The sequence below is a fragment of the Zonotrichia albicollis genome, chromosome 2, assembly GCF_047830755.1.
Source record: "Zonotrichia albicollis isolate bZonAlb1 chromosome 2, bZonAlb1.hap1, whole genome shotgun sequence".
Classification (NCBI taxonomy): Eukaryota; Metazoa; Chordata; class Aves; order Passeriformes; family Passerellidae; genus Zonotrichia; species Zonotrichia albicollis.
The window spans coordinates 114,405,082-114,428,994 of NC_133820.1; the positions used below are offsets into that span (position 1 = coordinate 114,405,082).

Below are 23,913 nucleotides of genomic sequence, written 5' to 3' on the forward strand. Positions count from 1 at the left end.
CACTGCTCTTCACCACAAAGTCCTTGCACCCAGCATGCACACTGGGCTTAGCACAGTTGTCTTGTGCAGTATTGCCTAACTTCTAAAATCAAGATCAGGCATTTAATAGATTCAGGGTTTTTATTAGTTTTTCCATGTGAACATTACAATTTATAATACATCATATCTAGTTTGACCTCCAGAATGAATCTAATTTAGTACATCATGGTATTAGTAAGAACAAGCCTGATAAGTGGGCTAAACTTCCAACTAGTATCTTCATATCCCTCAGACAAGGCAAGCTAGAATGTCAATCACTTTACAGACATTTAAGTAGTGTTTTCCAAAAACCACCCAGCCCCAAATTAAACTAGGAAGCGAATACAATTTAAAGCAGGAAAGATTTGGTAATTTCCCTCCCCCAGCAAAATTTAATTAACAGCTATAGTTTTGCCTCATTACAGTTTTGGAATCTCAATTAAAAATTCTGGAGTCTGTTGGGATGGAATCGCACGCGTCAGTCGCTGTCTTCGGGCACCTCCTTAGCGGTAGCCGGGCCCGGGCTGGGTGTAGCCCTGCGGCCCGAACGGGGGACGGCTGCGGGCGTAGGGGTTGGGCCCGCTGGGCGGGGGCGTCATGGTGCTACCGGGCGGGGGGGTGAAGCCGGGCCGCGGCTGGAAGGTGCCCGGCGCCGCCTGGGAGCCGCTGTAGGCGGCGGGCTGCGAGGCCTGCGTGGTGTAGGGCTGCGGGGGGAAGCTGCCCGGCGCGTACTGCGGCGGCTGCTGCGCCGGCAGCTGCTGCGCCTGCCCCGGGAAGGCGGCGGCCGGGGCCGGGGCGGCCGCCTGGCTGTAGGCCGGGAACTGCTGCGCTTGCTGCGACGGGGGCTGCTGCTGGCTGTAGCCTGCTGGAAAGGCAGAGAGCACGGTGGCGTGAGAGACGCTAAGGAGCCCGGGTGCCTGCAGAAAGACCTGCTGTTCCTAATGCTCGCAGCGACAAACGCAAAACGATGCGGGAAGCACAGAAAAGGCAAACCAAGCGTGAACTGCGAGTTTTCCTGCCTCTCACATAAGCGCACGGCCGGGGTTTTGGTGCACACCGCGGCAGCACAGCACACTGACAACAGTTACTATAAGACAGTTTTCCTGTGACTGACAAGAAATAAATTTTAAAAAAGGCAAGTAGTCTTTTCCTAAATATCACACACAAAAAATAAAGTCTTCATTGGCAAATGAGGCAAAATTCAATCCTTTTCCCAAATAAAACCTCCAAATTAAACTGTCTTGACAATACTCTCTGGGTTTTATATTAAAAAAAAAATAATTGGTGAAATCATAGGTGTTTTCAGTTCCTTAGTGGTAAATATGAAAAGGTTATGTAGAACAAAAACACTTGAGCACAAAACTTCCATTTACACGTCTCAAATTTGATTTTTCTGTATAACACTAGCTTCCAAAGGGAATTTCTCTTCTCAGAAATTTTAAAATGGAACAAAGTCCTTTCATGAAGAAATAGCTACTTTTATCCAACACACCTGCAGCTACTTGCAATGAAACCTCTCCAGTGACTGGAATCCTGTCAGCATTAAACACCAGACACACAAATTATTAAAAGTGCACAGCCCTAAATGGAAAGAGTAAGGGTAAGAATGCACTGCAGTAAACTCACCTTGAAACTGGGATCAAAATTTACTCATGAGACAAACCTCTGAAGGGTCCATTTTTACACCCATGTATAAATAGCCACTGTTGCCTAGTAGATCTACAAGAGTGGGAAGGTATCCTGCTCTTGGGGAGACATGGGTTTGAAAGGAGACAATACTCATGAGAACTAAAGCAACACAAACAAAAAGATCCCATGACTCAACATCTCCATCTCTTCTTGACATCTCTGCTGTCAAGAAGTCCTCAAAGAAAACTCTGTTTCTGAAGATGTTGTGAACTTAGTTATGACAAACAGAGGTGCCCAGGAGGTTTCTGGTGGCATTTCATTCATACTTGACAATGATGTTGGAAAGCAAAACTCACATTGCACTAGGGTTTTCACAGGAATGTCAGTAAAATAATGGATTAGACAATGGTAGGAGATGTCCAGAAAGCAGATTGGAATTCCTTTGTTTCCCCACTCAGTTTTTAAGCCTAGAGTGTCAGACAGACCCTTCTACTTCCAACAGGCTTGCTACTTCTGAAATTACACCTCAGTACATCTGTCTCTGTATTCTAATTACCAGTGTGGTGGGGAGAAATCTGCAGAGAACAAGATTCCATTTAGATACTCAAACCAATGAGTTCTCCCACAGTGCACAGGAACAAGGTCTGAGGCACAAACCTTCAGTCCATGTATTCTAGAGTTCTTACCCAAGCTAAGCATGGAATTTCTTTGTGAGCTCTGCAAACCCTCTCATCTATATAAAAAGTGATGCACTCCCACTGTGCACCAAGAAAAGGTCACACTGGCTGAGTCACTTAATGCGAGTCTTTTGTTTAGTTTAAGGAGGATTTTTTAAAACAAGGAATGATAAATGCTTTGTACCATTTTCTAAAATTGTAAAGCAAAATGCAATTTGTTACAGAATCTACTCTAACAGGTTCATCCCTAAACCTCATCTGGATTATCATTCCTAGCATATACTATGCATTCCTAGATGCCAGCTGCTCCTAAAGGAACTGAAAGTTCTGAGTTCAAGTTTATTTTGGGTTTACACCAAAGCCAGCTTTTCGTATTTCACTGCACATAAACTTCTAATGCACTAAAATATTCTTCTGCTGAAAGTCCACTGGCACCTTTACTTAAGGCATCAGCAAAATCAAAATCTAAACAAAAAAACCTATCTCTTGAAAGTTTCTCTGGGATTTACAGTATGTCTATTAAGCAAGGATTTACTGAATGACAGCTACAGAGTTTGCACCAGTAAATTTTGCATACAGAGATCATTCTAGACACATGAAATAGGGGCCATCTTTAGACATCTTTGATATTTAAGGAAGCTAAATTGGGATCTTTAGTCACTTACTTGCTAGAATCCCACGACTGCAGAATATAATCCTGAAGGCTGCTCACCCTTCAGGTGATTCATTCTGTCTTTCTAACAAGTCATTCTGCTGATTAGTAACAAGGCCTGCCTTTGGTCACAATCAAGCAGGACTGAATTTTGACTACATACTAACTGTTTTAATAAAACAGCTACAGCACTCTCTTCCTGGCAGTTTCTGAATTGTGCCAGCTCCCATAAGGAACACAGGCACGTGGGCAGCTCAGCACCCTGACTGCCCCACAGGGTCAGGAATGAAGCCTGCCAGTGTGGGGCACTGCAGGAGCTGCTGCTGCAGAGCTGCTTACCTGGGTACTGCACGCCGTACTGCTGCTGGGGCTGAGCCTGCGGCTGCTGAGCAGGGTAACCAGGCTGCTGGTACTGCTGATACATCTGACCTAGGGATTAAAAACGCATTTCGTTGAAGCCCAGTACCCTGGTGCATCACAGTGAACGATACCCTGACAGTCCAACAGCACAGAAACAAACCCAGTGACATCAAAGTACAGATTTTAGTTTCTGAAACACGCTGTTCTGCCTAAATGAAGTTTATCTAAAGAGTTATGTGAGGCTTACTATTGCACATTTTCAGAGGCTGCCAGAATCTGCCACCTTAGCTAGCACTGCTCTGGTGGGTAACAGACCAGGAATCTTTAAACATCTTCATAACTGCTCCAGAACTTACACTGTAAATTCAGTACTTCAAAAGTTAAACATGTCCTCAGATTGTCTGTTTAGATTAGCTTTTTAAGACCATTTCTGCAACCAAGTACTGTAAGCAAGTGGTACATTATTTATGCTGACCACATTTTCCAGATAAGACATCCATCTCTTAGCATTGCCAAGTTTTCTTAAGAGACCCAGCAGCCTACACCAGAAGCAAAAATAAAACCATATATTCTTAAGCTTGGTAGTCCAAGCCAATGCTTATTTTTCCTACATTCACTGTTTTCAATTTCTTGGCCAGAAGAGAGAGAATATTTGTTTACACAACCTATGGCTCCTGTTGAGGCTTTATGCTTCTGCTATTTTTCAATCTAGAAAGTCACAGTCAAAGAACAAAATCAATTATCTGCCAAAACTAAAGCTTAGCTGAACTGAAGCAGACATGGAAACTTTACTATTATGAAGTGTTACTGTACTGTTATTCATTCTGCAAAGATCAGCAGACTGTATAAGTAGACTGTAAACTCTATGTTCAGAGCTGCACAGAGACAAAAGCAACTTGACTCTGCTCCAAGTTCTCCCAGACAGATCCCTGTCCACAGTGATTTAAAGGAACTCCTAATTTCTTCTTTAATCTGTATTACTTGCAGCTGAAAGTAACAGTATTTTATATTCACACTAAGGTGTTTAGAATACTTTATACAGATGCAGTAACTTAAAATATTATTTGGTGTGCAATTATTGTGGGATGATGAGTGCAAAACACAAGGCTTGAAGGTAATTTAAGCCTGTTAGCTTGATAATTAAGAATCAGAAACTCAGAAAGTTCTCTTTCTGAAGCTCATTTGATATGGGGAAGTTCTGGGAGAATAACCAGCAGGCTGCCTATCTTGGGACAGCTCCCCACAAGCTAACAGAGAGCCCACACTGGCACCTGCTGGAAATCCCAGGTAAAGGGATAGTAAAGAAACAGCATGGTGTTTTACCAAAGATTTCTGAGATGGCTTGCTGTCTTCTCCAGGGCTGAGGTGTTAGTGAGGAACAGAGAGGTGCTCCAGTGCCATTTAAAAAAACATTCTTAATTTACAGCCATGAATACAGGCAGGGATACTCTGGGCCCTCAGACACAGAGTCTTTTCTTTCCCTGGATTTTTACTCTGAAAAGTAGGTGAGCTACAGCAGTGATGTCTGGTTTTGTACTTAGCAGTGCTAATTGCAGTGAAAGGTCTGCCAGCATTTACCATTGTTCCTGTGCACTGAAAAAGACTTTTAGTCTGATTCAGAATCCAGACCATTTACATATATTCACACAACATTCTTTTCCCTAGAAGACCATGAAGTGCTTATGGGATGATTTCACATATATTTCAGCAAAGACTAAAAAAGCATCCACATCTGTATATAATTGCTTCTTATATGTGTTTAGGACTGAATTTAGTGATAAAAAAGCAGAGGCCACAAGACACAGCACTGTGCTAAAACATCTTTGCTGGATTAATTTAATTCAAATTAGTGAATGCTGAAAACCTCTCAATGGAGGCAGCCCTTCAGTAGTATCCACACACAAGTGAGTTGACTGGTTCTTAGGTCGTTACATGTGAACACCAAATCACAATCATCACAGTGTTTACTGGCAGAGAAAGCCATTAATAAATAAACCCTGATACACCAGAATGACTGACACATGATTGGCATCACCAGTTTACTTCAATCTTTAAAATACTGTGAAAGTGTGTGGGGGAAGTAGAGCTTGGGGAATTTTGGGCTTTTTATGAAGTGAACTAATAATTTCAAATTAGTTTCAAAACTACTTTCTAACAGAACCTGCTGTTCACCAGCAGGGCCATTCATGTGAGTCCATCCTGTTGAAAACACAACAATCAAAACCTACTCAAAGTTCTCCCTGGGTTATGGCTTTGTGGGGACAGCACAAGCCCCCACATTACCCCTGGACTGAGGTGCTATCAGACCTCAGTGAAGTATAAAAAACTACTCCATGTTTCAAAGAAAAGTCTTTGAACACTTTGGAATAGAATTGATAATTGCACTTACATTACCCAGCTTTGGTGAGAGACTGCTGTTTACCACATACACACCACACACAGCATGAGCAATGTATCTCTAATTTCTAATGAACAAGGACAAAAGTTACTTCTGATCTCTTCCCAAAGACTGAGCCACAGAGTGAGGAAAATATAATCAATACTTAAAAGATTGCAGTAGCAGTAATAAAAACTACATCAGATACAGATAATACCCTTTATAATTAGTACTTGCTGCTACTATATTTTTCTTGACCCAAGTTTAGAAAAATCACTACATCTACTCTGATACATGAGCCTAGATCACATCTTCTCCCCAAGTAAGATGAAACAAATACTTTTCCCTTTCCCTGGTGTTAGCAGCCATACAGGATTCCAAGCTGGTGCTGCTAGTGCTTTTAAGTGCTTCACTTCTTGGTTTCAATTCCAGTTTAACAGCAACACTTAAAACTTCTTACCTTACTGTATTAAACTGAAGTAAAAAATTAAACTCATAAAATGCAAGTTCAGTAGCTGAGAATATGGTTTCTGAACATTAAGTTTTCTGGCTGCCAACAGAAGAACCTGGAGCCCTTTTTTGCAAAAGTAACTTTTATACATAAACACCAAACTGCTCTATCTTTAAGCCACAAAGATGTCTCTTGCTATATTATAACACTTGACTAATGAGCAAGAAAAGGCTGAAAGCAGCAAAATAAGTGTTTCATAAGCTTCACTTCAACCAGCAGTATTCATATCTCTTTGAATATTACACATAAGTACCAGCTGTTCAAATGCTGTGCTCGATCAAAATTTCCCTTCAGGCAAGGCAATCCAAGTGACTTGGATACTGTGATCACTATCTCACATTTGTCTGAGCATCAGTAAAGCAAGCATCAGGGGGCTCTCACTTGTGCCTACAGCAGCACAGAAACAATTTTATATTATTCTTCATATGGAGGAGGAAGTAACAAAGCAGGTTATTTCACAGACAGTTTAATGCAGAAGTGTGAAGGTCTGAAGGCTCAGTGCACTTAGAGAAAAGCACCAGAAGAAATGATGCCCAAATGTAGGAAACCTCAAAATACATAAATTTTGAGAAGTTAAATAACTTTTTTGATGTCATAGTGCAAACAAAATTGAATGTCAGTTAAGACCTTAACTTTAAAGGAGAGCTAGCTGAGCTCTCAGGAGTTATAAGGAACTACCAGGTATTTAAGATGGTTACAGGGTTTAACTTGACTAGCACAGAGCCATGCACAAAAAGGAAGCAGTGAAATACTAGCTCCAGTCTGTTAGACAGAAATGGTGAGTAAACAACAGTTTTAATACATAGTAGACAAGTCCACAAACTGAGCTGAGTGAAAGCTTGACACAACACACAGTGTATGACAAGAGCACAGATGCAAGCAGAAAACAGCACCATGAAAATCCTCTCGCGTTACACCACCCGCCCTTTCAAATGGAGCCACTGCTCCCCCTGCTGTTCCTGTAGGGACCAGCAAGGACAAAAGCTGCTCTGCCTCGGGGCACACAGGGATTGGCAGTTTGGTGTCCACTTTGGCTCTGCTAATTCAAGGCAGAATCAGACAAATCCTTCACATCCTGGACAGTAGAAAAGCACGCTGCTTACCTTCCACCTGCCCTGTCTGTGGCTGCGTGCTGGGGTAGGGGGGCTGCTGTGCCTGGACCCCAGGGGGATGGGCTGCAGAAGAGGAGGAAGCGATGCTGTCCGGCGTTCCTGATCGCTCCTCTGCAGGGGCACTGGGCGGTCCTAGAGCAGCAAGAACAAAATACAGTATGTGAAATGAACACCAAGTTGGAATTAAACAATTCTAGTACAAGATCCCTCCCTTGCAATGTTTTTAACGTTTTTTCCACTTCAGATTTACATGTGTGTCATACCCAAGCTAAAACTAAGGGTATATTTGCACACCTAAACTTTCGTTTGAAAATACTGGGAGGGGCAGGCAGAGGGGGCAGAATTTTCCACCTATCTCTAGGTCACTCAGATTTCATTCTTCTGAGGAACCTGACTCATTTGTGAGGTAAAACCCTTCATGACAGCATATTTTTTTCAACAGCTTCAAGTGTTAACCTTGCACGCACACACACTGAGGAGCTGCCACATTTGGACACAACATGCACTTACCTATTTTTTCTTATCTGGAGGAAAGGCAAAAGGTTGCATGGAGCTATCCAAATGGATTAGCATCTTGCTGTGAAACACATGGACCAGGCCACAAAGTGTTTTACTGCTAGTCAAATAGCATGTGAACAGAAAACCTCCAGAGAGGTGTTAAAATCACACTCCCAGACAGGATATGGCAGGCTTTAGTCTAAAAGCAATTGTCTGCTCTGCTAATTCTGAAAATATTCAAGCTGACACCCAAAGACAGCATGGAAACTGGGAATTCAAATTTTCTCTACATTAGTAAGAAGTTCTGAAACACACATGTGAACAAATAGAATATACTACAATTTAATGCAAAATATTTTGTTAGAAACTAGGGAGTTTAAACCTGGATCTTTTCAGCTGTATGAATGCTAAGAGATACTACTTTCAAATTTAAGCCCAAGTACTAGAACTGCTGCCAATACATCTGCAATTTTAAGATAGATATATTTACACATGATAAATATGCATCCAACAAGTCCCTGATTGTGTTTTCATGTTAACCTTATTAGGGGAAAATTAATTAAATCTGCCTACTGCTTGATTTGCATTTATATACATAACTGCAGGATTACAGCTTTAGAAATGGGATTTCTTATTCCCTGCTTAAATGGTTCTCTGTGGAATTTTTTGGACATTCAAAGAATGGTCAAGTAATTTCCCTCTCTCAGAAGAATTATGGAGACACAAATATTGAAGTATCACTGATCAAAACCACTCATTCAAAAAATAACTCAAATTTTCTGCCAGTTACGCTTCACTTGCTATTGCTTACTTGTTCAGCTAGCCCACTGCAAGTTTTCATCTGGTTTGTGAAAGAACCATGCTGTGACAATACCCCAAATGTGGCAAGGAGGAAGAGATCACACAACAGGCCTGGTCCACAGACCTGTACCTCATATTGAAGTCAGCCACTGTCTGTGGGTACAACTTTAGACACTGCACACAGTAGTGCAGATCTATTACTTTTACTCCCCACTTTTGCCATGGCACGCATACTGGAGAATGACCTCCAGTTCCTACTGGTTTGCTCACCTGTATCATTACTTCACACATCATACAAACTCACTTGCTCTGGACATGAGAGTACACAGCAAATCCTGTTACCTAACAGCAGTCCCATTCTCATGTTTCAATGAACCACTAAACCTTGCCAGGACTCCACAGGTTCTGTGCAAAATCACTTCCCTAAGTTCTGCATCACACTCCTAATCACATTCAACACTGCTTTTCTAGCTTCAGTTACCCTGTCTCAAGTTGACAGCATTCATTTAGTGTAGTCAGTTTCCATATGTTTAGCATTCTATTACTAGGGCCAGCAGTCCTTCAGCTCTTCAAAAATAAATGTAATTCAGACAAGTATGTTATTCCTTTCTGTTAACAGTAAAAACATTGATTCTATTTACTTCTAAAATGAAACAGAGAAAAGGTGGGATCATACAACACATTCTGAATGACCCAAAGAGCAGAAGCACAAGCCAAGAACATGAACTGCAAGATCAAACCTTAAAGCAGAGAGCAGTGAGTTCTACTATCATTGACAGATACCAATTAAGTTAGTCCACACAACAGTTTTTAAATGAAGCCATTTTGTACTCTAAGCTAAAACACAATGCTAAAATCAACAGCAGCACTTCAATATTTTGTACACAAAAGTTAGCACATAGACACAACACCTTAACATAGCAAGTTTTAGAATTCTGAAGACACAGTGAACACAGAACACAGCTTAATACATCCAACATACAAATGCTTTGTGACAAATCAAAACTGGAGCAATTGATTATGAACAGGTTTAGCTTTCCTTTTCACCAGCCATGTCCTTACCTGACACCTGATCATCTGTCAAGCCAAAGGCTGACATGACATTCTTGCTGATTTCATCCTGGTTCTTTAGCGGATCGAATGCAGACATGCTCGCTGCTATAACTTGAGTGGATGGCTTAACATTAGCGTCAGCAGCAGCAGGCTTTTCGTCCCTACCATCTACAGCATCTACAAAGCAAAACGCGCGGTTACCAGCTCTCCAGAACTGAGACACCAGCACACACACACACTGCACCGCAGCAATCGCAACACCGCACGCACGGCCGGGGGCTCCAAAATGGAACTCTGGGAATGTGCACCTTGGGATAGCTGTGAATAACCACTGATGTATCAAACTGGGAGGGATCACACAGCTTGGGTTTCTTTCACACTTACTTAAAGATACACTAACACTGTGGACTATCAATGTCATATATGATAGGCACAAAGCTCCTGCTTCAAACAAATGAACTGGCCACAAAGAATCCAAAATTAGGAAAACATACATCATAGTTCTAACTTATGGTGTTTTATCATCTGCAGTTTCTGGTTTGTACTCCACCTTTCTCCACTAATCTTTCCTAAGCTGACAGGTGAAGTTGAGCTCTTTGCAACTATACACGTAGCTGAATTGCTCAGAAATGCCTTACCTAAGAGTTACACATTTTCTGTTAAAAGCAAACAACTACAGATAGATACAGACTGGCTAGTTTTGTTTACACTCTTAGATCATCACTCTAAGCTCCTTCCAAGTAGTTTTTAACCAGAATCCATGGTATTCCACTGAAATTACAAATTGCATGAATTGCAGGAACAGGGCTGGGATTTTTTTAAGCAACAAAACCATAAAAGGTCAAAGTCCAAATACAAAAGCAGCATTTCCTAAAAGGCAGGCTGATGTTCTCAGTTCACCTCTTTACTCAGAGCACTGTACTTCATGGCTTTGTGTCATTATTTTCTGTGTCTAGTTTACCTAAACTCTGTAGTTAAGCACACAGAGATACAGTACAAATTTTGCATTTGCAGTACAACTGCCCTAAGCTAGGGGATCAATGCCTCAAAACTGTGAGAATAAGACTTTCTTTCCCATTTTGCCCTCCCCCAAAAATCCTTTCCCACCCCTACCTGCACCCTCGTGCTGCTTACCCTGAGACAGCTCTGATGCTGGTCTGAGCGCAAAATGTGTGGTTTCAATTTCCTAACCTGGCAAAAAAAGTGGATATAATTTTTGCTGAATTCACTTCTTACTGTTTTAGTGAATCAAACTTGCTTAGCAACACAAGATAAGCACCAGAGCTAGCCCAAAGTAAGCAGAGGGACTACTCAACTGCGAGCAAGAACTCTTCGGCAACAACAAACTATTAATTTGGCTAGAAGCCCTCAAAGACATTGCTGGAGTTCACAGGTGTTAGTTACAGTGTTCTCATACACTGCAACAAAACCTCGGATTCTGAAGTTTCATTCCTAAGTTAGTTCAGGGCTTTACTCTAGGTACATCAAACCAAAATTCTGTCTCTGAAATAACTAAAGCATTAAAAGTTAAGTTCTGGGCCATCAAGCAACAATTAAAAATGATCCATATTTCACTTTGTTAAACAGCACACCACTCTGCAAATCAAAGCAAACAGCTCTTTGCCAGGCTGCCTACCACTCTCAGGCAGGTTAGTGGAGAGCCCTGGTTCCGCTGGCGGCTCTAAACAGTCCAGCAAACGATTGACTTTATTGCGAAGTTCTATCAGCTCCCGGCGCAGGTACTTCACCTGGTTGGATTCTAGGGGTCTTGGTTGGCCATTCACTGCAAAACAGCAATTAGATCAACTTAACACTGTAGGAACATCCACTTTAGGATGATCAAAAAAATTCCAACATTTACTTGCTTGTAGCATCATCATCCTTTGCCAAGTTTAAAGTGACAGAGTTCAGTCCACACAGAGAACTCCTTCTAGAGCTTACTGTTCCTTTAATATAATCTCAGTTCAGGAAAAGCTAAAAAGTATCAAAATCCACAGTAAGTGTCTGCATTGTTTACTCATTTCCCTGAATATACTCTGACTGATGCAGTGGCTCTGGAAAGTGTCCCTTCAGAACTAACACAGCCCACACAACACTGCTGCAATTCATAAATAAGGTCAGTGTCCAAGTTAAAGGCTTGGAACTACGTGCTAAGTTATCTGTGGTAGTTTGAAAATAAAGAACTTTTGCACAAAAGCTAAATGATAAACATTAACATCTATTCAACTCCAAACAGGTAACACCAGTTTGGAGCAGTGCACCATTGTGAGATAAAGTGCCAGCTTCGAATGCTCATGCACCTGTGAAGAAAACCCCACAAATGCTGGAGTGGAAGAGAACATGGAAAAGGACACTGGGGAAGAAAGAACCGCTGATCACATGTATATGCACACATGCCAAATACTTTAATGCTTTTTACACTTTAAACAAGTGTAAAAAAGCAGGAGTTTCCATTTCCATTAAGTTTGGAAGTCTCATGAAAAATATCAAGAGAAAGCAGGTATTATGTATTAACTCAGCAATACCAACTTACTGATTGCATTTTCTTCACCTTCTGAGGTGACAAATCAAAGTACTTTGTACCTCTCAGTGAAGTCCACTGTCTGAATTTTAATAAATATTATTTAAAAGAAATAGAAAAACACAGTATTCTATACTTACCAAACAATGTCAGCTTAAGTATCCTACTGCATTGAATTGCAAAGGAGAGATCTGAGCTATCAAAAATTGTTATAAGATCTCCATCTGAAAAGAACAAGAAAAAGTTACATTAAAATCACAGCCTATGACTACTGAGTTTCACATCAGGACAGAAATGTTCCTTCATTACCCAAAACTAACCTTCCTATTTGATTGTAAATTCACTAGAAAAAATGTTTATTATTTCAGTGCAAGAATCAGTGTGCAGAGAAATTGTGCACAGAAGGTAAGACAGAAGCATGAATGGCTCCAAAAGGGAGTCTTCTGACATTAGCCCATTGATGTTCCATACAGTTCATCATTCTTTTATGTTTACATTCAGGATGAAATATTAGAGCTAAGAGGTCATGAAGTCCAACACCAGGAAGAATGATGCTACCAGTTATAAATGAAATGCCAACACCAAGTAGCTCTAGAACTGTGCTGTTCATGAACAGACAAGAGTCAGATAAATGGCACAAGCCAAACCCAATTCAATTTTTAAAAACCAAAAGAAAATTTCAAATGCCTATAACACTTCCTCAAGTATATATTCAGAACATGAGTTGCAAGACTATTATCATTCCCTTGCTGAAAAACAAAGTTAATATGTAGAAGTGAATAGTAAAGATCTCTCTCAGCTTTAACTCACAAATAAGTATGAAGACGCCAAAATAGTTAGCAGAAAACTTCTCTCAAACAGGAATTTTACACAAAGTCACAACTCTTAGGCATGGATTTCTTCCATGTCACATGTCAGAGGATCCTAACGAATTTGCACATTGCCATCTGTCCCAGGAACTATATTAGAACTGGATGGGATCATTTATTCTTAAGATACAAAGGGCTATGCACAAAGCACTGATCACCTGTAATCATAATAACCCCCAAAAGAGATACCAAATTCCCATTAAGTGTGGTCTCTCACGATTTTTGAGTCAAGGAAAGCTATCTTTGCTTACTCAACAAAATCACAACTAAAACCAGACTACTGTCTTTGGCAGTACAGATTTTCTGGTGTTTAACACGTTCAACAGGTTATTCATAGGTTAAATGAACCCAAGCTAAGCAGTGCAAAGGAAAGAGTGAGAGCACATTATCAGGAAATGTGTACTGGCACAAGGGATAGCAGGAACACTTCCTGCCTGAGCAGTTTCATAACTGAGGTGAAACACCACCCAGTGAAGTTTCACCTCCAAAAGCAACAGTGTTTAGATAAATGCCACAGAGCTTGGAACAAAGCCAACTCCAGGCTGCCCAGGCTCCTCCACAAAACATTGTAGCAAGGAGGCTCTGTGGACCAACACAGGATGGTGTTTTCAATTACAGATCACTGCCTAAAAATTCTGTGTACATAAATTCCTCACACATTGGTGACAAGGGCAAACTGTATCAAAGTTAAGGTTAAAATTTTCAAAGAAATTAATGCTTCAGTATGAATAGTAATAAAACACATGATACCAAGTAGAAAACAGCTCAGAATTTGAAGAACTACATATTCTAATTTTGTCATCCCTGACTACAAGTAACACCTCTGCAAAGGAAGGTTTTCTTAAGTACTATTAGTGACACCTCACAGTGCCTGTCAGTCTCCAAAGAAGGTGCTTTCTAGCAAAATGAAGTTATAAATACTAATAAAGTGATGGCATATAAAATAATTTTCAAGTTTTCCTGAAAGAAATAGTGTTGCCTCCCGAGGTTTTTTTTATGTCCTGTTTTCACTTTCACAATCTCAAAAGACATCTGTTGATAGCAGTACCAATCAGGGATTCTCTGAGTAGAGACTGGAAAGGGCTCCAAACCCCACCAGGCAGCCTGTTCCAGTGACACACTGCCCTCCTGGCCATAACTCATGCTCAGCCTCTCAAACTGCAATTTCTGGCTGCTGCCATCTGGTGCCACTGCAAATTGCTCCCATTCAATGGTCACACTGCACTCAGTGGTCACAATGCTCACATTGCAACTCCCTTTCCCCTGGTTGTGCCCTCAGCCCCCTCTGCAGCACAGTGAATGAGCCCGGCTCCCTCCAACGCTCCCACCTGCACAAAGCCCCTCCCTGTCCTCAGCACACCCTGCCAGACCCCTCTGCAGCTTTTCCAAGCTCTTTCTGTCCTGGAGTGCACACATTCAAAGTGAGCACAGACACGCAGCCTCCCTGGTGCCATCTCACCAGTGCCAGGAAGAGGAGGCTCAGTGTCCCTGTTTGCCATTATGATCCAGAACAGGACTTGGACAATCAGACTTTATCAAAGTGAAACAGTAAAGGGGGTGTGATGAGGTGTGTGCTCCCTCCAACTCAACACTTTCTCTAGCTTTCAATAACCTTTCCTAAATGCTGATACCAAAACCCATCAGTGTCTTAACACAAAGCCCTTCTATTCCTTATCATCATGGTACCACAATAAATTATAATTACTTCTCTTAGCAATCCACAACATTGGCAAAGCATCCTTTGATGCTCTTCTGTCATACCAGCCAACAGTCAGATTCACTGCCTGAACAAAGATGCATGTTCTTAGCACTCTATCCTGCACATGAAAATGCACATCAATACACATGGCTTACATGGATTAATGTCACCCAAAAGAACTGGGATCATTCCGTCCTCATTCTCCCTCACTTATTTTAACCTTTAGGTTGAAGGCATTAAGAATAATGAACAAATTTTCTATTAGCAAATTTTTTTGTTAGCAGGAAAAAAAAAAAGCTGAGAAGTACCAAGTACAGAATCCTGTTAGATGCATAAAGTCAGTTTTATGATTCCTATTTACAGCCATCAAATTATTATCCAAGTTGAGTATAATCTAGGATTCATAGGGTATATGTCAAGCCATAGAAGCCTCTGACAATTTAAGTATATTAGATATATCAAAAAAACTCTTCATCTTAAGGAATGCCAATGAAGGTTAATTCCTGTTACCATGACACAGATAGAATTACACAATGTTAATTATTTTCTGTGGAAAAATAAAACAGACTTTCCTTTATTTTCCCTTCCAATCTTGTTATTTTAGGAATTTATCTTTCTCATTTTTACAAGGGACACTGCTTTCCCTCTCTACAATATCCCAGGTACCACGTTCTCTGCTATGCCAATTTTAACTTTTTTCTTTCCATAAATAAGTGGCTCCCTTAAACTAACCACTGGGCTGCACAGTATTTCAGCATTAATGCTGCATCACCATGATGTGTTCATGACATTAGAATCTGACTCATTCCTTCACCCTGCCAGCTGTTTCCTCATCTACTAAGCTTCATTATCTATCAGGCTTATCCACCCTTTTATTTCTCATTTAGTCCATTTTTGAAAAAACAAAAACAAACCACAAAACCCTACACAATCAAAAAACCCCACTACATCAAAATGTAGCTTTCCTTCACTCTAGTAAATTTACCAAAGGCTGAGATTACTGACTAGCACAGCAGCTTGAATACATGCAGGATGAGTAAACAATCTTCTATTACAAGGTAATGAAGAGCAAGAGCAAAAAGGCCAATCTCACATTACACCCTGTTTTAAATTCAAGCATAACTTAAAAAAAAGTAAAATTCCTGTTATTGGCTCCATAGGGCCTTTTAGCAAGTGCAACTCAGTTACATGGTTTGTTTAAGATGCAATTTTACTCTTTGATTCACACAAATTCACTGCTGACAGTCCTCATTAGTTTGTTTGGGGCTGAGGTTTTTTAGCTGACAGTGGGTTATGTGTGTTCAAGAACTTTAAATAGCACATGAAAATTGTTTCACATCTAGCACAGCAATTTCCTTAGCTCAGGAGTTTGAAAGTTTGAAGATAAAACTTGACTTCACAAAGCAGCATTCAACCTGAGGCTTCTTTTCTCTGGTAATTAATAAAAACACCACATAACCTAAATATAATGTAGGAGTATGGAGGGGTAGATGAAACATCCTTGAACACTGAAAGACTGCATATGAATTCAGAGAAGACACAGCTGGAGGTTATGGAAGAAGTGGGCATTGTTGGACCAGTTTAAGGTATCTCCTCATAACAGATCCAGACAAGCATTCCTGCAGGTCTGCAGGGATAAAGAACAAAACAGAAATTGCTACAATGTATATAGTATTATATCTATTGTATACATTATCCAATGTATCTAATGACTGAAGTGGATTTAAAGAACAATCTTAGCTTAGCTGAAATGAAGTTTGGATGTAACAGCTCTCATATAACAAGCAAACTGAAGCCTTGTTAACCTCTTCCTTGGTGTCTCACAACATTGATAGCAAGAACATTTATTTGTTTAGAGTGGTGATGATCAGCTACCACACAGTTTACAGCAGTGGTGATCAGCTAGCATAGCACACACTGAAATCACAGGGAGTAGCAGTACATTCTGTGTGGTGGGTTACCCACCAAAGCCACTCCATCACTCCCCTCCACAAGTGGCCAGGGCAGAGAACAAAGCACAAGACATGAGATAAGAACAGGGAAAGATCACAAATCAATTACCCTCGTGGGCAAAACAGACTCAACCTGGGGAGATAACTGAATTTATTACCAGTCAAAATCAAAGCAGGATAATTCACCTTTCAACCCCTCCTTCCTTTCCAGCTCTATCTCTTCCTCCCTAGTGGTGCAGAGGCACAGGGAACGAAGGTTATGGTTCCTCTGCTGCAGCCTGGGGTCCCTCCCATGCGAGAGTCCTCCACAAACTTCTCCAATGTGACTGCATCCTGGAGCAATTCCTGCCCCTCCTTCTCCACTGACCTTTTTGTCTGCAGAGCTATTCCTCTCATGGAGTCTTGCTCCTCTCTGCTCTGGCCAAAACTACATCTGTGCCATAACTTTTTTCCCCTTTTAAATATGCTACCACAGAGGCATTACCACTGTCTGACTGATTTAGCCTTGGCCAGCAGCATGCCTGTCCTGGAGCTGCCTGGCTTTGGCCTCCCCTGCAGCCCCGCACTACCAAAACCTGGCCATGCAAACCAAATACAATTCTGAGACAAACAAAACTAAAAGTGAAAGCAGGAAGCGTCTAGACTGTGAAAGACAACCAAAGAATGAAACTGCAATTACTGTCTCCATCATACATCATTATCTTATTTTGAATAAAACAGAGTAGTACACACCAAAACCCCCAAATGACCATACTTAAAGCGTGGGTAAGAATGCAAAAAAAACAAAGTAACTAACTTGATTTAATCTAATGAAAAAGCATTCCATCTCCTTTCATGTTTCTTATTTCAGAATGAAAAAAAATGTGGTAAGAGGGAAAACAAAACAACCACAAATCCACTGAGCTCCTTCTAACTAAAGATCAAAACCCAAAATATTGGTCAAGACCCAAGACATACACTACTTACAATTTTGATAAGCAGAACCTCAAAAAATTCATGAAACTCAAAAAAAGGTCTCAGGCTTATTCAAAGTGAAATTTTATTGCTTAGATACGTGAACAAAAGCTGACATTACAGGCAGCACAAGCAGCACTAAAGTTTCCTAGGGCTATAAAGAGAAATGAATCTGAATGCTTCAGTAACATGGCACTTTTTACTGTGCAACAGCATAATCATCAGTCTTCAAGAGACTTTGGATTTTATCACTTCATTCCAAGTTTCATTTTATGTTGTCCCAAATTAAGTAACTTATCCATGCCCCATTGACATTCAAAGAGGAAAAGCCCTCCAATCATAACTTTCTGTCTCTATGCATCTCAAAGGCTCATTAACTCCTCATTCTGTGGAACTCCTTAAAGTTTTGTTTGTTTTAACACTAATGATCAATATTTTCTTTGGAACAACCAATGTGCAACAGATTCAAATGGTCCCAGAGAGGAAACATAACTTTTAATGCATTATTTCAAGTTAAAATTATTTTTCTAATCTTTACTGATGGACAAAAACAGTCAAGAATTACTACCATCTAGATCAAGATTTCAGACTTATAAGAACTTGTGTTAGGTCATACATGCTTATTCTCTTTACACCTTGAAAACCACTGAAAACTCAAAAAAAAAAAAGATTAAATGAATGATCAGAAGAGAAATCTGCAATCAACTTCTTGCAACAGCAAAAAGTGCATGTTCCCAGAGAAAAATTGAGGAAATATTTCAGGAAAGAAATTGAGAAAATGCTGTTAAGAGAGCATAAGAGGAGATAATGAAACACAGCTTCTACTGTCTGACCAAAAAGGTTTCACAAGAAATCACTTGCATTTGCCTGTGACATTGGACAATTCTAAAAGGTGAATGGCAAAGTTTCTATCCACTGATAAACCAGATCAGAGCAAGAATAGCCAATTAAACCTCAACAGTAGTAATTAAACCTTACCTTCATCTTTATATTTTATTGTGACTTCATCATTGCTCAGGAGTTTTCCTCTAAAAACTCTTTGCATCATTAGCACCAATTCATCATAGGTGATATCTTCATTATGAATAGGGATTCTCCTGATATCCTCCCCAAGCTGAGCTTTGATGATCAGCTTCCCACTTAAGTCCAGCTGCCCATTCATGGTGGACTCCTTGTCACCTCAGACCTGTTAGCAGCAAAACATTAAGAACATTTCAGAAAATAACTGTTAGTTATTGTAATCTATCTGATGACAGTTCTGAAGCTTTACATTATCCCCTAATTTGATTATTTTTACATGCCCCTCCCTTTATGAAAAAGAACAAATGGCTTTTTTTTTTATTTAAGAAAAGACTGCCAGAACAAATATGTCAAAGATTTCAGGCTCTAAGGTAGCTTTACTAAGAGGATCAAGCTGAATCATGCATGATTTTCTAAACAAAAGTGCAGAGTTAAACATTGGTTTTATCACATGGATGATCAGAACTCACTGAGGGCTCCTCTCAGGAAAGGAAGATATCCAATTTTTTAATTTTTGAAAACTTTGATTGGGATACTTTAACCAATATTTTAGACTTTTAAATGCAGCTCAAGAGACCACACATAAGCTACTCATTGGGCTCAACACATGGTCACAACAGTCTGTTACTCTCAGTGTTTTAAGAGGTGAAAAACTGCTCCAACTGAGTAGCCATTCTGTGTCCTAGCAGCACACAGCATATACTTCTATCTTTAACATTTTAGTTAAGAAAATTTAAGCATTACCACTTTGCATTAAGCATCTCTCATTTAAAAACACAAAGGCTTTACACTTAAAAATCTGAAACTACAGTGAAGTTACTCAAAAAACAGGAGTAAGAGGGGGAAAAAAACACAAAAAGAGATTCAGGTAGTTAGTCAAATGTCCCCTCCTATTTTCACTGTGTTGGACAGGGCCAAAACAATAGATCAAGAATGAGGATCAATTAAAGAAATATTTAATTGATCTTTAATTGATTTTAAAGGATCAATTAAAGAAATTTTAACATTTGAAATACAATTGCTGGAGATCTTAAACCATAGGCAGTCCATATGCAACTCAAGATTTCTGAAGCCACATGCAGGCAAGTACATTGTTCATTCTCTTGCACAAGAGGAACTCCCAGAGACATGCAACTGTTTTTCTTTTACCTTAAAGAATGTTATAACACAGTGCCCCATGAGAAAAATGAATGTTGCTATAGTCAGTCTATTTTTGAAGTACTGCACTGAAAATTCTCTCCTACCAGAAACAAGACAATCAGCTAAAGCCTTTAGTACATTTCTTGATGCACCTCTATTTTTTCAGTGACAATATTTTGCATTAAAAAGATGAAGTATAATGCCATCTTTAAACTGCAATTAAATTTCTGGGGATGTTGGTAATTAACTTAACACAAAGCAAAGATTTCAGGCAAAGGCCTTTGTTTAGCCCAAAAAGATACAAGCAATTATTGATCAAAACTCTTCTCATCACATGTAAGAAGAGGCAGGTGGATACAGCCCAACTGCAGGGAAAAGGGACCAGGATTTAACACAGCCACCTTGCTGCTGAGGCACTGTGATCAAACTGAGAGGTTTATAGTATTGGTAATGCTCACTAATGCATTATTCAGCTTTTGCAACAGAGGAGTCTTGACTGCAGGCACATCAACCCAACCTAATTAACTCTAAATTACATTTAAGAGCATAGGGTTTTGCACAAGTTGGTTGGTTGTTGTGATTTTTTATTTAAGCATTAAAACATAAAACAGTATCAATCCACAGGTTTTCTTCAATCTCCTTTCCAAAAATATTCATTTATCATTACCTTGTCTGTTTAGTGCTGCTGGATTATGGGACAGTTTTCCCACCTCACTGCAGGGCAGAGTTAGGATAAGTCGCCATGCACTGTCAATGCAGGGAACAGGAAGCTGCATCAGAAAATAAAATAAACATATTTACAGTCACACTTCCCCAGAATGCCACCTTTCACATCAATCTTTCACTTTAGAACATCTTAGTGAATACACCCAATATAAAAAGCCCTTGCTTTATCCATAATGTAACAATCAGATTTACACTTTGGAGTATTGGAGAATTTGCATTCATCTAAAAGAGATCTCTAACAAGACTTCTAATTTTGTAATAAAATATTTTAATTTTTTAAATTTTCTAGTGGCATGTAGGAATTCCTAACAGTAACGTATTCCTTTCCAGGACTAAGAGCAAGAGATGATTTAGCACACAGAACAGGCCAACAGGGAACACCCCTGGCTCCTCCCTTTTGACCCCATGGCTGCACCCTCCTGGCAACTCCTTTCTTTCACACACACAGCCAATTCCAACAATCCATAATCTGATTTTTAGATAATTCACTGCTAACCAGAGGAAAAAAGTAGGTTCTCCTTTATTCACATAAAGCTGGGCTTCCCAGCTCTCCTGTTTCAGCTCATCTGGAAGTAAAGTGGAACACACAGGATGAAGAGAGAGAACAAGCAAACCCCAGAAAATACACAAAGCCACTCTCTGGATCTCAAAGGCTGGCAGCTGCTCCCCTCATCGTGGGTAGGAAATGCTCCCCCTGCAAAGGGCTGTGCCTGCTCCTGACAGTGAGACTGCTGTGACACACCGAGCAGGGGAACAGGAAGAGACTGCTTCTCTGATGCCTCACTCACACTTTATGAAATAAGTAAGGCAGGAGAACCAAAGAGTTCATTTAGCCACCCCCTCACCTTGTTTAAGTGTAAGACTTGGGCACTGGTTTTGCTTCTTCAGCATTACAGTATTTGCTACTCAGGAACTGTTAACAGTAATAACTGAACCTCATCTCTAAGTCCTAAACATACACACATTTTGGTGGACACAGCTGAACTCCTGTGGCCTTTCAACAGATAGAATGTATCGTTCATTTCTTTGTGCAAGAAAGGAGTTACTGTAATGCCTTATTTACCCACGTTACCCACAGAAACCTGCTGTACATCTCTGACTACGAAAAGGTAGCAGGAGAATAAATGCACTTTTTTTGGTCTAGCTGTTCTCCCTTCTGCTTTAAAGTGTCCAGATTTAAAGACACAGATTCTAAACAGTGCAGTTGCTTGATACTGTTACAGAAAACTACGTTAAATACTCAAATTGCTGAATTACACAGCACTAAAGCTTTTTCCCTCACTGTGACAAAGCTGAATGGATGACTCCATTGAAAGAGTTCTACAGAGAACACATCCAGAATGCACACTAATGAGCTTTTTAAGAAAATCAGTGTCTACTTTCCTGGGGCAGGGAGGAAGCAACCAAGCATTTACGTCTCCATCTTTCAGCCTACAGGCTGCTTTCCATAAGAACCACACTGACATCTTTCTAACCTTCCTGGTGTACCTCTTGCATTTTGCAGGTACAGACTTTTCCTCCCCTCCCGGCTCCCTTTCCATTCACATCATGCACTAATCTGGGTGGTGCATGTGGACAGGGATTGCCCAATCTAGGCCAGTCACTTCAGGATCCCCTCTAAAACCAGCATCTCATGACCACGTTGCATTTCACTACCCTTTCTGCGCAGCAGCAGAGAAAAACAGAGAAAACAAGGGAGGGACAGACACTCCTGCTTTAATTTTTTCTGATCAAAACAGGGTTCAGGATTAGAGTGACGCCGACAGAAACACGAGCAAGCAGGAGAGCCTCCCAAACGCCACCCGAGAGAGAGCCATGAGTATTCCCAAGGCAGGCGGGGGGTGACGCGCGGGAGCAGAAGGGAGAAGAGCTCTTTTCGGGTTTCTCAGTTCCCATTCGGGCAGGCCCGGCCCAAAGGGGAACAGAAATCGCAGCCAACGCCTGCCTGGCAGTGAGGAGCCGGCAGCTCTCGTGGCTGGGTGCCCCAGGAAGCAGCGGGCCGAGCAGGGGCAGGGATCCCGGGCTCTCCCTCCCCGGGCCCAGGAGGCCGCGGCCGCTCTCCGCCTCCCTCAGCCGCGCCCGGGGGGACGCCAGGGGTCTCCCGGCCCCGCCGCCAGGGGCCGCGTCGCCCCTAGCACCGGGAAACGATGGGGCCGGGAGGAGGGGGCGGCCGGCTCGCCCCAAACCCAAAGCTGCCCCTCTCTCCCTCCTTCCCGCCGCTTCCACACGCGGCTGCTCCCGGGAGCAGCCCCGGCTCTCTTACTCTGGTTTCTCCGCCGTCCCGCCGGTGCAGCCCCCCCGTCCAGCCCCGGGCACGGCCGCCACCGCCCGTACGTGGCAGGGCAGAGAGAAGGGGCCGGAGCGAGGCCGGGCCTGCGCGAGCCGCGCGCGCGTGCGCGCTGTGCCGCGCGGGGCCCGGCCCCCTGCCGGCGGACATGGTGGCTCCTCATCGGCCGCTGTGCCGCCTCAGCGCTGCCGCAGCGGGGTCGAGCTCTGACAGAGGGCTTCTTTCGAAATACGAGCTTCGGCCTTCGTAAGCTGGCGGTGCTCAGATAAAAAACGGGCCGTAAAATTCCCCTGTACTTGTTAGACTTGCTAGACACCCGCACACAGGAGTTATTCATCGTTGAATGGTCACATTACTCTGGTAGCCGCACACACCCTCACACCCTCGCCCTCTCCCACGCTCCCACACTCCCCTGTCTCGCATTCAGAGCTGGTCCCCTCTAATATATGTTATAAAGTAATTCATGCTTAAGGGAAGAATGTATAAAATAAAAATTGTAAAAAGAATCTAACAACCAACGAGCCTCTGACCACGAGCAACCTGGAGACAGATTACTACACTGGAATTACGAAACTCGTGGTGGCAGCAGGAGAACAATGCCTCGTTTTCTAATAAAATAACGTGGCTGGCGCGGAGATGGGCTTTGTGAAAAACGCCAATCACTTGTTTTTAAAATTTTAAAAGTTTAATAGTAATAAAATGGTTATAAAAATAGTAATACAATTAGAGTAATAATAATTTGGGCAATTTTAATTAGGACAATATTGAGACAATAGAGACAAAGAGTTACTGATGTCCGGATACCTTTTTTTGGGCAGCACAAGCCCGAAAAAGGACACACGTGAACAGAGGATTAACCCTTAAAAACAGCGGCCTGTTGCATATTCATACACCTCATACATGATGCATAAATTCCATTCAAACACAGGATTCTGTCTGGTCATCGTCATCTTCTTCCTCTGAATCCTAACAGCACCTTCGAGGCGGGAAGAAGTCCGTTTCTTCTGATAAGAGAGCAATAAATTATTTTTCTCTGAAGGATTTAGGTGTCCTTTGG

The 23,913-nt window shown here is 41.4% G+C and overlaps 1 protein-coding gene across 4 annotated transcripts; it reads right to left on the bottom strand.

Moving 5' to 3' along the window:
* Positions 1 to 101: 101 nt before the first annotated feature.
* TFG (trafficking from ER to golgi regulator) lies at positions 102 to 22,973 on the bottom strand. Of its 4 annotated transcripts, none has more exons than XM_005487124.3 (9): positions 22,833 to 22,973; positions 20,511 to 20,613; positions 18,662 to 18,869; positions 12,350 to 12,433; positions 11,325 to 11,471; positions 9,698 to 9,865; positions 7,328 to 7,468; positions 3,316 to 3,405; positions 102 to 880 (listed from the first exon to the last, which is right to left on the bottom strand). In XM_005487124.3, the coding sequence occupies exons 3-9, from the start codon at positions 18,843 to 18,845 to the stop codon at positions 522 to 524; spliced, it is 1,173 nt and encodes a 390-aa protein (XP_005487181.1). In that variant the 5' UTR covers positions 18,846 to 18,869; positions 20,511 to 20,613; positions 22,833 to 22,973; the 3' UTR covers positions 102 to 521. The 4 variants fall into 4 exon arrangements, with proteins under 4 accessions (XP_005487181.1, XP_005487180.1, XP_074392186.1 ...); XM_005487123.3 differs by having other exon boundaries at positions 102 to 883; XM_074536085.1 differs by lacking the exon at positions 9,698 to 9,865 and having other exon boundaries at positions 102 to 883.
* Positions 22,974 to 23,913: the final 940 nt, after the last annotated feature.